The sequence below is a fragment of the Lepidochelys kempii genome, chromosome 7 (genome assembly GCF_965140285.1).
Source record: "Lepidochelys kempii isolate rLepKem1 chromosome 7, rLepKem1.hap1, whole genome shotgun sequence".
Classification (NCBI taxonomy): Eukaryota; Metazoa; Chordata; order Testudines; family Cheloniidae; genus Lepidochelys; species Lepidochelys kempii.
Genome location: NC_136386.1, coordinates 81,550,067 through 81,566,752, shown reverse-complemented (window position 1 = coordinate 81,566,752; position 16,686 = coordinate 81,550,067). Strand labels below are relative to the sequence as shown.

Genomic DNA, 16,686 nt, shown 5'->3' with positions numbered 1-16,686 from the left:
TGGGGGTCCTGACCCAAAAGGGAGTTGCAAGGTTATTTTAGGAGGATTGTGGTATTGCCACCCTTACTTCTGTGCTGCCTTCAGACCTGGGTGGCCTTCAGACCTGTTCAGACCTGGGTGGCCAGAGACCAGTGACTGTTGACTAGGTGCCCAGCTCTGAAGGCAGCGCCCCACCAGCAGCTACACACAAGCAAGCGTGGCAATATCATACCATGCCACCCTTAATTCTGCGCTGCTGCCTTCAGAGGTGGGCGGCCCAAGAGTGGCAGCTGGTGACTGAGGGCCCTGCTCTGCAGGGAGCAGCGCAGAAGTAAGGGTGGCAATATCATACCATGCCATACTTACTTCTTCAGTGCTGCTGGCGGTGGTTTTGCCTTCAAAGGTGGGCTCCTGGCCAGAAGCTGCCGCTTTCCAGCTGCCCAGCTCTGAAGGCAATGCTGCTGCCTGCAGCAGCACAGAAGTAAGGGTAGCAATACCGCAATCTCCTCTCACAACAACTTTGCAACCCCCTCCCTGCACAACCCTTTTTTGGGTCAGGACCCCTACAATTACAACACTGTGACACTTCAGATTTGAATAGCTGAAATAATAAAATTTACTATTTTAAAATTCCTATGACTGTGAAATTGACCAAAATGGACTGCGAATTTGTTAGGGCCCTACTCAAGATACCCTGGGGGAAGGAGTCAAGAGGTTCTTGGATGAGCACAGTATAAATATGTAGAAGAATGCTGGGATTATGGAATGGGGGCATGAGATCAGAGGATATTTATTGGGATAAAATGGGAATGAAGTGAAAGTTTCTTAGGGTCTTGAAGATTAGGTAGAATAAAAGTTGAATGACTTGGAGGTAAGTGGTGAGGGGGGGGACTGCAGGAGATGGAGGTATGCTGGGTAAGAGGTAAATTTGGATTTATAATATAGTTTTTTAGGTGAGTTGGGAACAATTTGTAGAAGCAAGGTAATATGCATTTTCTGGAGAAGGAAGCAAGGTTTTTTTTTAGAAAGAAGTAGTTCGTGGTCAGGAAGGCCACAAACTACTCCCGAGGGAAACAAAACAAGTGATGAGGAGCTTTCATAGGAGATCCTTATGCGTGAGTGGAGAAATTGAAGGGTCAGAATATATTGGAGGAAGGAGAAGTGAAGGAGAGGATCAGCTGCTGTCTGAACATGGGGCAATGGGAGATTGAAATTATTACAAATTATACATATAAGAGAAAACTTGAACATAAACATAAAATCTTGTTTCACTCACAATATAGACATATCATAGGGAAGAAATGTACAGTAGCAGAGAGATAATTTTGTCTGTCTCTAATTTATAATATTTCTCTATGATTTTGTGAACAGCACTAAGTAAATAAACTTATTTTTAAACTGACAATATTATTTTAATGAAAGGAATAACATACACCCAAGTATACCTGGGCAGCAAATGTACATAAGGAGCAGTGGAACTAACGTAAATAATTTTTAAAAAGAGTTAAGAGAGGTATTAGAAAGAATGAAGTCTTGTATTACAGAAGTTTGGTTCAATGGCCTGACCACAACACTGGTTGCTAGAACTCTTGAGTTCTAATCCTGGCTTTGACAATTACTTTCTGAGATGAGGAAATAACTTAAATTCTCTTGTTTCTGGATATTAATATTTACCCACCTCACAAGGTATTAACTATTAATTAGTTAAAGTTTGGAGAGCATTTTGAACATGAAAAATTCTAAGTATTAATATTGTTAATACTGCTAACTGAAGAGAGGGAACACACCTAAACAGATGAGCTAATTGTCTTAAATCTCTAGTTTATTCATACTTCTTGCAATATGTACTGGAATGTTGTTCATTTGTGTTTCTCTTGGAAGGGGCAATGTGTTCTGTAGCAAAGAAATGCACTGAATCTGAAGAAATGAGTAGGGATCTTGAGGTTCGGGAATTGTTTGGCAGCAGCAATTCTATGATGTTGTAGTTCTTTGCCAGCTTCATAGACACCGCTAGAAAATGTGAAAGTGTGCCATTTATAATGTACTTTTCATCTGAGGGACTCAAAGCACTTTTCAATTTATGACTTACAGTACCCCTGGGAGGTAGCTAAGTACTATTATACTCATAACTGGATAAAAACAGGTACAAGGGGTTAAAAGTACAGAATGAGGCTCCAATTTTCTAAACTAATCCATACAAGCAGACCTTTGTCCCTATGCAGAGCCCCATTTACTTGAATGGCATTGTGTGTGGAGGCAGGGGTCTGTTCAGATGGCTCTTATTGCAGGTTCAGAGTCCAAGTCAGCAGTAGAGTGTGGAAGAGAAATCTTGAGTCTTGACTCTGTCCAATGCTTTAAAAAGGAGTGATTTGTACATACTCCTTCCTGCCATTAAAACCTTAAATATTTTGAACGTTTATATAAAAATGCATTAAAACAATAGGGTTTGCATACAGTTTAAAAGGTTATTGAAGCAGCTTGGCCCAAATGTGGGAGACTAGATCCTGGGTCTCTGACCTTCCAGTTGGCTTTCTGAACCATCAGACTATAGTGTGCTCTCTTTGTACCTCTGGTCCCAAAACTCTTTAATTATTTATACAAATTGAACTAGTTTCAACAGGAGAGACTGAGGATACTCCACTTTAGAATATCTCATAGCCCAGTGGTCAGGGCCCTCTACTGAGAGATATGGAAGGTCTCTGTTCAAAATATTTTCTCCCCCCTCAGGCAGAGGAATTGTACCCAGGTCTTCCATAGCCTGGGTGAATGTTCTAACCACTGGGATAAAAACTGTAACCTCTTCCTCCTTCAGCCAGATTTTTGAATGGGACCTGATCTAGCACAGATACTGGTTCAGGCCCCACAGGCAAAATAGGCAGGCACTCCGCCCCTATTTTCCCCTAGTCTGTGGATTGTACTGAGGAGCTTAGTTGGGACAACAATGCGTATGCTCATAGGCAGAAATGTAGGCACTTAGGGAAATTTTGCCCAACAAATTGGGGTACTTACTTAGCTAATTTCAGCACCTACAATACAGGGTTTGGCGGCAGCAGGGCCGGCTCCAGGCACCAGCGTTCCAAGCAGGTGCTTAGGGTGGCAGTTAGAAAGGGGCAGCAGTTCCTCCAGCCACGGCAGCAACTCAGCAGCAGCTTCTCTGTTCCACCTGCCGTGGAGGCAAATCGGCAGCAGCTTCTTCGTTTTGCTGTCCGTGGTGGCAGTTTTTTCCACTGCTTGGGGCAGCAAAAACTGTAGAGCTGGCCCTGGGAAGCAGCTGAGCAGGGGTTTTGTGGCTTGCAGTGCAGCCTAACACTGGGACTTAGGGCATGGCTACACTTGCAGATGTATAGCGCTGTGACTTAAACCAGCCCTTGGAGACCGCAGCAGCAGGGAAAGTGCTGCCGTGTCTTCACATTGTCAGCTGCAAGTGCAGTGGCGTGGCCACATTTGCAGCACTTCCAGGGGCATTGGGAGCGGAGCATTATGGGCAGCTATCCCACAGAGCACCTCTTCCCATTCTGGTGCTGTGGCTTGTGGGAAGGGGACAGCAGGGTGCGGGGCATTCTGGGTCCTGTCCCAATGCCCTGTGATACATCGCTTTGAATGCCAGCAATCCCTGTGCTTCTGTCCACATTTGGCACCATCTTTCAACATTTTTTGTACTGCATGCTTTGTCTTCCCTTTTGGTATGCGGGAATGGATCCTGAACTTGTGAGGAATATGGTGATGGGTCTCGCCAGCACATCACGAATTGCAGTGGAGTTACTCCTAAAGCTACAAAGTGACAGCGAGGAGTCCAAGGATGATGTCGACTCGCATAATACATACGACACGAGATTGCTTGTGGCAGTCACAGACATGCTCACCACAGTGGAACGCCACTTTTGGGCTTGGGAAACAAGCACTGAGTGGTGGGATCACATCATCATGCAAGTCTGGGATGATGAGCAGTGGCTGCAGAACTTTTGCATGAGGAAAGCCACTTTCATGGGACTGTGTGCTGAGCTCACCCCCACCCTGTTGTGCAAGGACACGAGATTGAGAGTGGAGAAGTGCCAGTGGAGAAGTGGGTGGCTATTGCAATCTGGAAGCTGGCAACTCCAGACAGCTACCTATCGGTCGCTAACCAGTTTGGAGTGGGAAAGCTGACCGTTGGAATCGTATTGATGCAAGTTTGCAGGGCCATTAATCACATCCTGCTCAGAAGAACAGTGAGTCTGGGCAATGTGCGTGACATTGTGGCTGGCTTTGCACAAATGGGTTTCCCTAACTGGGGAGGAGCGACAGATGGGTCGTATCTTCCAATTCTGGCACCAGACCACCTAGCCTCTGAGTACATAAATCAGAAGGGGTATTTTTCTATGGTTCTCCAGGAGCTTGTGGATCACTGTGGGCATTTCACAGACATTTACACAGGCTGGTCTGAAAAGGTGCATAACACATGCATCTTTCAGAACATATAATCATAGAATACCAGGGTTGGAAGGGACCTCAGGAGGTCATCTAGTCCAACCCCCTGCTCAAAGCAGGACCAATCCCCAATGGCCTCCTCAAGGATTGAACTCACAACCCTGGGTTTAGCAGGCCAATGCTCAAACCACTGAGCTATGCCTCCCCCCCTTAAATATAAACACAGGCCTGTTCAGGAAGCTGCTAACCGGGACTTTCTTCCCAGACCAGAAGATCACCCTAGGGGAAGTTGAAATGCTCATTGTGATCCTTGGACACCCTGCTTACCCTTAAATGCCATGGCTTCTGAAACCCTACACTGGGAGCCTTGACAGCAACAAGGAGCGGTTCAACAACAGGCTGAGCACCCGGTGCACAACTGTGGAGTGTGCTGTTGGCGGTTTAAAGGAACACCCCCCAAGGGCCCAGGCGGGAACTGGGATCCCGGCAGACGCCAGCCTGCCCCAGGGCCCGGAGCCAGAGGCTACAGAGAAGTGTGGCAGACGCTTGGGGGTCTGGACAGGTGCGGGCGGCGGGGCCGGAGCCGGAGCCGGCGCGCTGGCCCGGAGCTCTCGCGGTGCGCACACGGACCGCTCTAGAGCTGCGCCGCCGGCGAGGGGAGGATCCAGCGCCCGCGCCGGGCCCGCCCTGCCGCTGACGCGATCAGCCGGCGCCGCTCGCCCGGCTGAGCTACTCCCAGTGCTCCTGAGCCGCGGCCCAGGCCCAGGCCATGCACAGGCAGGAGAGCGGCGGCCCGGACACCTTCCCGGTGGCTCCGGCGCAGTGATCGTGGCTGGCTGCTCCGCTCCCTCTCTGGCTCGTGCTGGGGCGCGGGCCCGGGCCGGCACCATGTGCTGGAAGCGCCGGGGGCTACCTCAGTGAACCTTCTTCCTCCGCGGAGCCCGCCGCGCCCCCGCTGTCCCAATGGACACGCAGGGGCCGGCGGGGCCCAGTGCCGCCGCGCGCAGAGACTTCTACTGGCTCCGCTCCTTCGTAGCGGGAGGTAAACGCCCCGCTCCCCCTGCTCTCTGCCGGCCGAGGCCGGGCTGAGACCCCTGCTGCAGCTGGGCACCCGCCCTGCCGTCGCGGGAGACGCGGCTGGGGCTCTGCGGCACCAGGCTTTGCCCTCCCCTTTGGTCTTGCCACCAAGCCCATGGTAAAAAGGGAGATGAACCCACTGTCTGCGTGCTGTGCCCCAGGGGCCCGCCGGGCATGGGCGCGGGAGCGTATGGACCAGGGGGCCCGCACAGTGGGGGATGTGAAGACCTTTGGCACAGGAGCGGCATGGTGTTTGTTGTCCGGGGACAGAGATAAGCGGCTTTCATTTGAACCACCTCACGTTGTGCCCTTCTGACCCTGTCACCGATAGGGAAAACTTGAGTGCCAGGAGATTAAATGACTTGTTCAAGGTCACGTGGCAGAGCTAGCTGTAAATCCTAGGCCAGCGGTTCTCAAACTTCATTGCATCATGACCCTCTTCTGCCAACAAAAATTACTACATGAACCCAGGAGGGGAGACCAAAGATGGAGCCTGCCCGAGCCCCACTGCCCTGGGGGTGGGGGGGCAAAGCTTCTGCCCTAGGGGAGGCTTGTAATCTTAGCCCTGGGCTGTGAGGATTGGGCTTGAGACTTGCTGGGGCCCAGGGCCAACACCAGTCTGGGTGACCCCCATTAAAATGGGGTTGTGACCCACTTTGGGGTCCTGACCCACAGTTTGAGAACCCCTTCCGTAGGCCATGCTCCATTTTATATTCAACCCAATGACCATCTAGCCTTCAAAGGACTATCAAAAAATGGTACCTGCCATGGAAATAGATAATACATTGTATGTAGGTTACTGTAATGTTGTTAGCAACATCTGGTATGGCTTCTGTTGGGGGTGGCAGAGGAATATGTTCTAATAGGTCTCTTTCATAACTACTATCAACTCAAGAAAATGAGACAAACTGCCTTTTAATTCCTTCTGTAGGATGATTAGTGTTCTTAAGGATTGTGAAAGGATGTTGAGAAGCATGGCCATGAATCTTATAGTCTCCCTCTCCCCCAAATCATTACAGTATAGTTATTTCACTTCCAAAGTGGATTAAATTAATATGCAGTAAAATGCCAGATAATTTGAAAAAAAAAAAAACCCACCAATTTTTGTGTGCGGATGCAAGGCAGTTTATCCCCCCAAAAACTAAAGTTATTCCACAAAAACCTTTCTCATGGTACACAAGATTTTAGAAAAAAGAAATGGTCCCCAAAGTCTTGATCCTGCAAGGCAATCAGTGTGCACGAAATTGCAGGATTGAGACCTAAATGTTAAGTAGGATTCTTTGACATGTTTTAGCATTATCTAAATAATTAGATTGTTAAAGAGGGATGGAGTCTCTTAAGTGTTTTTGAGACTCAGGGTTTTGGAGACCTGTTGGTGCTAAACATAAAAATGTGAAGGAAAGAAATTTCAAAGACAGCATTGCTTTAATTTGTCTCTTTACAGCCCTTTCCCCTTGAAAACTGGATCTTTCTAAAGACATTGTCAGGAGTCAACAGAATTAACTAGTAGACAATTTTTTATATTAATATTCCTTAGGATATTATAAATAAGTGGTGGCTTGTGAGGGGAGAGTTACCTGTATGTAGCATTGTTTCTGCTTAATACAGCTTGTTTCATTCATGCACATACTCCTATTTGTATGCTTTTCAGAATCAGAAAAGATCATTACCTAACTTCTAACCAGATGCTGAATGCTCAAGCAACCTCATTATCACATTTAGGAAAGTCTCTTTTTCATGTGAATGAAATATATTGTGACTGTAGTCGTGACTTCTGAAAAATAGGGCTATTTTAAAAAAAGAAAGAAAAGGGGGGAAATATTAGAAAATGCTCTATGGAGAAAACACAGAGTTATTCCCCGCACATATAGATCCTCATCTCTCATCACTGTTTGTAAAGTGTTGTGAAGATCTGTCTACTTACGTTTCTCATTCTGCACTCATCACCGTGAATCTTAGTTTTTAATTGTTATATGTACCAAATGTTACTGTTTAACCAGTGTGGAGCTTGACCATGGAGAGAAAGCAGACAGGATGACAGAGAACTTGAACTCTGTAGACCTAAAGAGGATGGGAAGCTTAAAATAACTTGCTGAATAACTGAATGATGTTGTTGGGAGCATTCAACAGCTAACAAGAATGGTCTTTTAAAAAAAATCTAAAGATCGATTTTACTCATTTCACTAAGATTTTTAGGATTTTTTAATAAATTACATTTTTCCTGAAAATGAAAGCTTATTTACTTTTTTAATACTATAGTTCCTGGGGGGAAAAACATTGTTCCATTTAAAAAGAAAATACAGTGGAGAAATACTTGATTTAGCTGTTGACATGAATAACTCAAACTTCCACTGTTGTTGTTGTTGGTAAGGTGTTGCAGGATGTTGTGCCAAAACAACCATTGCACCATTGGATCGAGTAAAGATTTTGCTGCAAGCTCATAATCAACATTACAAACATCTAGGTAAGATGGCTACTGTACATTTAAAAAAGTGTAAATTTTATACTATTTAGGAAAGTAGTGTCACTCTACTTACCAATATGATTGCTGTAAACAAATGCAATGATTTGATAGGCAGTTGCTTTTTATGAGCACAATTTCATAGTCTGCTTGCTGGATTTGGTAGGTCTGCACACAGGGGACTGTAATTAATGCTATGAGATTGTTTATCCAAGACCAATGTTAATTCAAGATATGTGTTTATAAACAGTGAGATCCTGCAAACCTTTCCCATATGTGTAATAAGTCTAAGAAAGTGGAGCTACTTGTGCAATTAAGGAGTGCAGGATTTGGCACTTCATTTTTTTTTTTTTTTCTTAAATGACTTTGTGTAAACTCCCGATTAACTACTGTAATTCAAAATTATTCCCAGAACAACTGTAACACTGCCCCCTTCGGTACATGATTAGAATCATTGCCTGGATGATGCCTGGATATTCTTGCACAACTTCATTGAGTTACAGATACACAGTAAAGCACAGCCTTGAATTGGATGACTTGTACATGTAAAATACCGATTATAAATCATGTTCACTTAGAAATTTTGTTTAAAAAGAACATTTGGGGAGGAGAAATACTGAGTTATAATACAACATTGAAATGATTATGCTTGTATTCAGTTTGATGTACAAAGAAGAAGGGAATGGCAGGGGCACTCGACTGCTCATGCAGAGTCTGAATATGTAATCTAACAATCATAAGCTGAAATAGTTGCATTGTTGACTCTAATATTCTTCTTATCTCCGGATTTTTTTTTAGAATATGCAATCATCAGTTTATATGTTCAAATCAAATTTCACCATACCGTGGATGTGTGATTTGATACTGGAGTACCAGGAATGACTTTGATTTGAATTGAATGCACATTCTAATTAAACATTCAGCAGAGAAAAAAAAAAAAGATGGGGAAGGGAGAATAGGTGAAAAATAGATATAGAGAAGAATATGTTACATAGGTTCAGTTAGCCAAAACCCATGTTAAATATTTATACTATGTCTGAATGTGTGGAGTTAAAGATACATGGACCACATGACATGTATCTTTTAAAATAAAAGAAGTTTTCAATAAATGGTTATTTTTTGAGGGGGAGGAGGGAAATTCTAACCCTGTCAAAAATATTTGTTCTCACTGAAGTTGTAGCAAGTATGAAATTCTAAAACTAAACCTTGTGAATGTGAAGAACAATTCTCTTGATGTGTGAAAAATGCCATCCTTTTTGTTTGGATAACTAAACAGAATTTTAAAAGATCACTTTTGGGCAGAGAACAAAGATAAGAAACTTCAGTTCAATGAGTAAATATTTGTCAGTCAGTATTAAAAATTACATCTGAATATGAAAAATGTTTACATATTGCAAATAATGTTTACAATTAACTGAAAGAGATGTGAGAAAATATTTCTGGTTTTTAAAATTTGTTTAATTCTTGCATTTGATAGCAACTGTGTATAGTCTAGAGAGGAGGGTTTGTAGTTAAGGCCCTTCACTGTGACTTGGGAGTGCTTGGTTTAGTTCCTGGCTCTGCCACAGATTTCCCATATGATCTTGGGCAAATGATCTCTCTGTAATTCAGTTCCCCATCCTTAAAATGGGGATGATAATGCTTAATTTTCACAGTACCCCTCTGGGATAATACATCAATGTGTGTTAGGTGCTTACATACCATGGTGGTGATGTTGTAGTAAAGTCTGTGCGTAGTTTATTTTCCTATTTCACCTTTATAGGCAGTTGTTTATTCCCTGTTTGTGTTTTACACAGCAGTGATGGAGAAAAATAAATGTTTAAAAATAGGAAAATGATTGTAAAACTGTAAATACTGAGGGACTCAGAGGCAGGTGTAGTAAATTAGTCACTTTGTAATTGACTAGATTTAAAGTTATTGATGTCCTTTTTAACTTCTGTACTGTTAATGTCCAGTTTTACAGTATTTCTCTGAGGGGATATCACATCACATGGAATAGATCTCCCTCCTGCTAGATCACATTTCCCCAATTCATAGGTCATCAAATGCATAGATTCATAAGGAGTTTCCGTAGAACCTGGGTGATGAGAAGGCTGGTGGAAATAGGCCCAAATCTCCCTCCCTTTGACCACAATTGGGCAGTGAAAGCTAGTTTTCTGCTCTCCACACTTACATAAGAACAACATGATCTGGCCTTAGTTATATGCTTACTGCCCTATTGTCAGTAATACTTGCTGAAATATTTTTTTCATTGTAACTCTGTTAAATATCTTTTTTTGTATTGATGACAGGAGTGTTTTCTACATTGTGTGCTGTCCCAAAAAAGGAGGGTTACCTTGGGTTGTATAAAGGAAACGGGGCAATGATGATTAGAATATTTCCATATGGTGCAATTCAGTTTATGGCATTTGACCAGTATAAAAAGGTAGTTTGATTTATTTTTGTTTCCTTTTATGGCTAGAGTGAATATAGTTTTAAAATGATAAAATAACATTAAAAGCGTGTCATTAACTAGCTCCCTCTTTTTTCACATTGGCCTAATTATGTATTACTCTATTCATTTAAAAAAGTGGGGGCAAAAGTGAGAATATTTCCACTTTTGCTGTAAGAAAAGCAGTTCAAAATTTTAGTTTACTGTTAGTCTCACTATGAACAAACTGAAATGCTTTTGAAGATAAAGCACTCTTGAACCTGCTACTGGCCATCGTGCTAAAAAAGTGGCCCCGTTGATTGTAAAGAGTGTAGCGGCTCAATGTAAAATGTAACATCTCTTTGTTCTTTTTAATACTGTATAGGAAGGTTTATTACTTTTTAAATCAAATTGTTCATTTAAATTTGAAAGACAGTCTGTCAGGGTTGGTGAAGTCTATATTTGACCTGCACCGTCATCACAAGAAAAAAATTGGCTTTGCAGGATAAAATGCAGTATTTCAGGATCTGTTAATTCTCTTCTAGTGTAGTGCATTTACTGCTCCTATAATATTGGAGCTTAGATATTGGTATAAGTGTCTACTTGAGCATTGCTTATACTCAGTCAAAATTATGCCTTTACTATTGGAATGTAAAACTTCAAGGGTCAGATCCAACTTCCATTGAAGCCAGTGGAAGGACTCCAGTTGATTTCAGTGTGAGTTGTGTTGGCCCCTGAACGTGGCTGTGAGGGCTTCCTTCTCAAAGGAGCAAATTCCAGATGGCAGATATTTTGGGGGAAAGGGGAGGAACTATCTGTAGCCAGTTTCAGATGTTTAAATATTTTTTTTTCCCATTGGAACTGTATATTTTAGCTCTCTCTGGTAGCTGAGAGTAGTTCAGGAGAATTTTGAGAGTCCAATCTTCTGAGTCCAAAACATTTTAAAAATCTTTGTATTTTATGTTGTGCTATATACAAGAATACATGCCATAGTTCATAGCAAAAGGGCTTAGGAATCCCAGAGACACCAGAGCCCAAATCATGAGGTCTTTCCTCCTTTTTTTGTTAAATTTTACTCAGATAAATTCCCACTGATTTATACGGATTTGAAAATGGAGTGTAGACTTGAGGTAGACCCTAAACTTAGTCTCAGAATCTGAAAATTCCACTTGGTGCAGGACACAGATCTGAGTAACCGTGGATTTCTTATTAGGAATATAACTGTCATACAATACTAGACTATACCTGTAGTCCATCTAGTTTAGTATTCTGTCTCTGTCAGTGCATATTAACAGATGTTTCAGAGGAAGGTGCAAGAAACCCTGTATTAGGGAGATATGAAGTAATCTGCCTCTGAGGGAAGTTTCTTTTTAACCCTCATCAGTTACTTGGCTTATGCCCAAACACATGAGGATTTTATATCCCTTCCAAGACTCTTATTGTTTCTTTTAACCAGTATTAATATAACATAGGATGTTTTTGCCTATATAAATTTCCAACCCTTTTTTGAATCTTGCTAAGCATTTGGCTTCAATGAACTGTTATGACAGTGAATTTCACAGGCTAAGTTTGTGGTGTGTGGGAGAACTATTTCCATTTCTCAATTTTAAATGTGTTCCTTTTCAACTTCACTGAAAGTCCCTTTGCTCTGTGTTATGAGGGTGAATAGAAGGCCCAGTCTGCATTCTTTGTATATCATTTTTATACTTGTATTGTGTCTCACCTCTACTGGAAAAAGTCCCATTTTTTTCAGTCTTATCAATCTACATTTGCTGATTATAAAAATATTTTCAGTACAGTGGTATAGATAACAAATGAGGAATGTAAAACGATTACTGAGAAGTGCTACCACTTAACAGAAATTCAGCATTCTGTTTTTCATTTGTAATGTCAGTTGCTAATACACACCTTGAAACAGTTAATATATTTACAGTAAACTCTCTGATATGCTTCTTTATCATATATCATGTGACTTATTACTTTTGTAAAACTTTTATACTTTGTAGCTAATAAAGAAGAAGCTTGGGATTTCGGGGCATGTGCACAACTTAATGGCTGGATCCATGGCAGGTACAGCTTTATTTTCACTTTCAAACACCACCTATTTTCAAAGGTAAATATTGATTTAGGGGCTTAAGTAGTGTTTCTTGAAATAAAATGCCACTGTAAGTCTGTATACAACAAGAGGTCTACCAAAAGACTTGATAGGATGAATATTTCCTTTGGAAAAATTGTGTTTAATGAAAATAAAACTTAACTTAAATTTTGTTTGTGTTAAATCTTGTTAAAACCATATATTTAAAAACCCAAGACTATTAAAAACGCGTCCCCAAATATTTTTATAATTAAACTGCAAGCATCTGTTTTTAATCAAATAAACGGTACTCAGAGCATGAAAGTGAAAACAACTGTTTATCATTTCCAAGCTGAGAGACATATAAAGGAAAAATAGTGAGAAACAGGATTTTTTAATAAGTGCAGAATTGGCTCCCCAGATTGGGTAACAGATTCTAGTTCTAGTATGGGTGTAGAAAGATGTTGGAAACCAACATGAAATGGAGATCCTCTCTTACAAGAGGAGACTAAAAGAGCTTGGCTTAGTTAGTCTAGCAAAAAGAAGGCTGAGAAGGAATATGATTGTTCTCTGTAAAGACATCGGGGGGGCATAAACCTAAGAGGGAGAACTATTTAAGTTAAAGAAAAATGTTGGCACAAGAACAAATGAGTTTAAACTGGCAACAAATAAACTTAGGCTGGAAATTAGAAGAAGGTTTCTAACTACTAGAGCTGTAAGGTTCTGGAACAGCCTCCTAATAATATTAGTGGGGACAGACACCTAATTAATTTTAAGATAGAGCTAGATAAATTTGAGTAGGATTTTATATGATGGGGTTGTGTGCTGAGATGGGGGTGAGAGGCTGGGCTTAGTGGGTCAGGGAGTGTCCCTTCTGATCCTATCTCTAATGTTCTTAAATCACATACCTCAGGATTTCAGCTTCACTTGGAAGGGTCAGATGAAAATTTTGTCCTCCCAATTTGTTAGTTTTTGTTTTTTCCCTTTCCTGCAAAGCATCAAAGATGGCAATAGCTGGAGGTGGGACATGGTGGGGCTGGTGCTCTGAGATGGTATAAAGAATCCTTTGTTTTAGATGTCTGGCTGGTGAGTCTTGCTCATGTGCTAATGGTCAGGGTTTAGGAAGTCCGAAAGGAATTTTCCTTCAGGTCAGATTGACTGGGAACTTGGTGGTTTTTTTCCCGCCCCCTTCCTCTGTAGCATGGCGTGCAGGTTGTTATGCTAGATCATGTGGGTATCTCACCAAATCAGTTCTCTGCCATTGCAGGGACCATGGGCACTGTGCACCTTGGCCCCTCCTATCCTCTCTCTGTGTCACAGTATAGTTTGTTTCTTGAGGGCTGTAATACTTCAATCTAAACCAGGTTATGGGCTCAATATTGGAGAAACTGGGTGCAGTTTAGAGGCCTGTGATGTGCAGGAGATCAGAGTAGATGATGTGGTGGTCCCTTCTGGTCTTAAACTCTATGACTCTGAAATGGGTGGATTCTTTGGACCTTCGTATGATCCCTGGCCTTATAGGATGCTTTGGAATATTGTCATGGAACTCTTCTGAGCAGTCTTCTACAGTCTTCTTCTTTTTTTTTTTTAAATCTGAGTTCTAACAATTATTATGGTATTAGAAGAAATAACAGTTAGCAAGCTGTGAGTGTAAAATATGAGGCATGCATTTTTATTTTCCCACTCAACCCAAAACAGCTAAGGAACACAGTGGGGAGGTAAAAACTAATTCTTATTACTACCTTTATATGAAGAGGACTTAACATTGATTGGCATTTTCCACATAGTCATTAAATGGTATTAAATAGGTAGCTTTTGTTTTTAAAAAAATTGACTAACAGTGGACTACTGACACTATTGCCTTCAATTAGCAGAAAAGAACCTCATGAAATAAAGATCCCTTGCCCCTCATATTGAACAAACAACCAAACAAAAGAAGAGAGAATGAAAACAAACAATCCATAAAATCCTAAAAGCTAACAAAATCCATTTGGCAAGACGTGGGCAAGACTTGGTTAGACTACATTAACTCTTTTATTTGTATTACAGTAGCACCTTGAGACCAACCAACTATTGTGCTAAGTATTGTACAAATACTAGCATAAGAGACAATCCCTGCCACAAACAGCCTAAAATCTCAGTAGATCAGATAGATCAGTGGTTCTCAACTGGCAATATGCAGAAGTCTTCCAGGGGGTAGGTACATTAACTCATCTAGATATTTGGCTAGTTTTATAAAAAGCACTAGCAAAGTCAGTACAGTGCAAAATTTCATACAAGCAAAATGAGAAAGTAATAATTTTTTTTCAGTAATAGTGTGCTGTGACACTTGTATTTTTATGTCTGATTTTGTAAGCAAGTAGTTTAAGTGAGGTAAAACTTGGGGGCATGCAAGACAAATCAGACTCCTGAAAGGGGTACGGTTGTCTGGAAAGGTTGAGAACCACTGCAATAGACTAAATGAGGAGTGGGAAGGAATATAACACACATGCAGAGGGAAAGGAAGGGGTAAGGATTGGAGCGAAGGTGGGAAAGGGTTGTAGGAGAAGGGAAAGACGAAGGATGTGAGCATGGAAGGCAGTGGAGTAAGGCTGAAGTGAAGAGACTGTGAATGAAGGTCTGGAAGGGAGTTGGAGTAAATGGCCATTTACCACAGAGGAGAGAAAAAACTGAGCAAAGAATCTGATAACATTAGCGTCCAACAATGCCAGGTGCAACCCATTTAGTCCTGCTGGCTTGAGTCTCTAGTTGGCTCTTGGGGAAGCATAGCACTTCACGTGCCATGGTACCTTTGGAGAAGGGGTTTTCTCCAGCATCCTTGGACTCAGAACTGTGTCACAGAAGAGGGTGATTCTGCCTGCGCCTCTTCTCCCTTTTGATGCAGCTGTATGTTTCACAGCTGCTTCTGTTAAGTTGTGTTTTTAAACACTGGAGATGTGGTAGTCCTGTCTAGCCAGGGTTCTTCACAACATTGCTAATGTAAATGGAACTGAATCACTGTTAGCAATGGTGGGAAACAAACATATTTCCTAATGTACGCAGGTCAAAGGTATCCCTCTGCAATCAGGAGAAAAGTAGTGGGGATGGGGGAAGTATGAGTGACTGCAATGAAAAAAACCATTGTAATGTATATATTCAAGGAGGCCTGGTTAAAGTTACTGTGGAGACTTTAACTCTGAATTTCCTGACTCTTTTGTGATTCAAATTTCAACCATAACACTTAATTAACAGATAATTGCTTTATCATTTCCTTTAAGGAAAGAGAATTGGCTGAGAGGAAAGAAAAAATGGTAGATATTAGAGAATTGTTTAAAGATTAAAAAACAAAACAAACTCTCTAAAAGTAAGGATTTTGAAAACAAAGCCATTTGAGTTCTCCAAATGTAAAAACAACTGTACTGAAGCACAAGAAACATGTGTTTCCCCCTACTTTTGATAAACTAGTTTTGGCTGTTGTTCATCAAAAGTAGAGAGAAACACATGTTTCTTGTGCTTCAGTACAGTTGTTTTCAGAATAATTCATGTAGTATAAGAGTAAGTATAAGGAACTTTAGCCCATCAGCTAATTTACAGAAAGTGACTGAAAATAAAGGTTTAGAATGAAAGTACCATCTCAGTATTAACTACAACATCCTTATCTTTGTTATCATACTAGGATGAAGGTACAATACAAAAGGAATCATTCAGCTAATTCCTTGAGATGTAAGCAATTTAATTATATTTTACAGGTCTAGGCAGGACCGTCCCTAGACATTTTGGTGCCCTACACAGCCCCCCGGGGAGCGGGGGTCTGCAGCCCTCTGCAGGGGGGGCTGTGCCCAAGGTCTGTGGGGGGCAAAAGTAGGCTTGGGGGGCAGGTGGGAAACCGCTCCGTCGGCTCGTGCTGGGGGGTGGAGTGGGTTGGGGCTGGGTCACTCCACTTCCTGCTGCCCAGTGATTGCAGGGCGGGCCAAACCCCACACTCATGGGGCGGCGGGAAGTGGAGTGACCTGGCCCCAGCCTGCTCTGCTCTGCTCCCCGGGCTTCCAGCCTTAGGACTTGGGGGGCAGAGGGGAATCGCACCCCAGCACTCACCGGCGGCATGGCTGGGAGCCGGCGGAGCAGAGTGGGCTGGGGCTGGGTCGCTCCACTTCCTGCCTCCTAGTGAGTGCAGGGCACGCCCGACCCCTGCTGGAGTCCCCTGGGACATAGCTCAGGGGAAGGGGTGGAGTGGGAGTGGGGATGGGGTGGAGCAGGGGTGGGGGCTTTGGGGAAGAGGTAAGGGGAGCAAGGGTGGGG

General features: G+C 42.4%; 1 protein-coding gene across 1 annotated transcript in view; it reads left to right on the top strand.

Moving 5' to 3' along the window:
* The first annotated feature begins 5,108 nt into the window (after positions 1-5,108).
* Positions 5,109-16,686, top strand: part of SLC25A16 (solute carrier family 25 member 16) — a 44,672-nt gene continuing 33,094 nt past the window's right edge. Inside the window, exons 1-4 of the mRNA XM_073353480.2 lie at positions 5,109-5,428; positions 7,835-7,927; positions 10,216-10,349; positions 12,341-12,404. Of these exons, the coding sequence (XP_073209581.1) occupies positions 5,350-5,428; positions 7,835-7,927; positions 10,216-10,349; positions 12,341-12,404 (370 nt within the window). The 5' untranslated portion in view covers positions 5,109-5,349. The remainder of the gene's footprint in view (positions 5,429-7,834; positions 7,928-10,215; positions 10,350-12,340; positions 12,405-16,686) is intronic.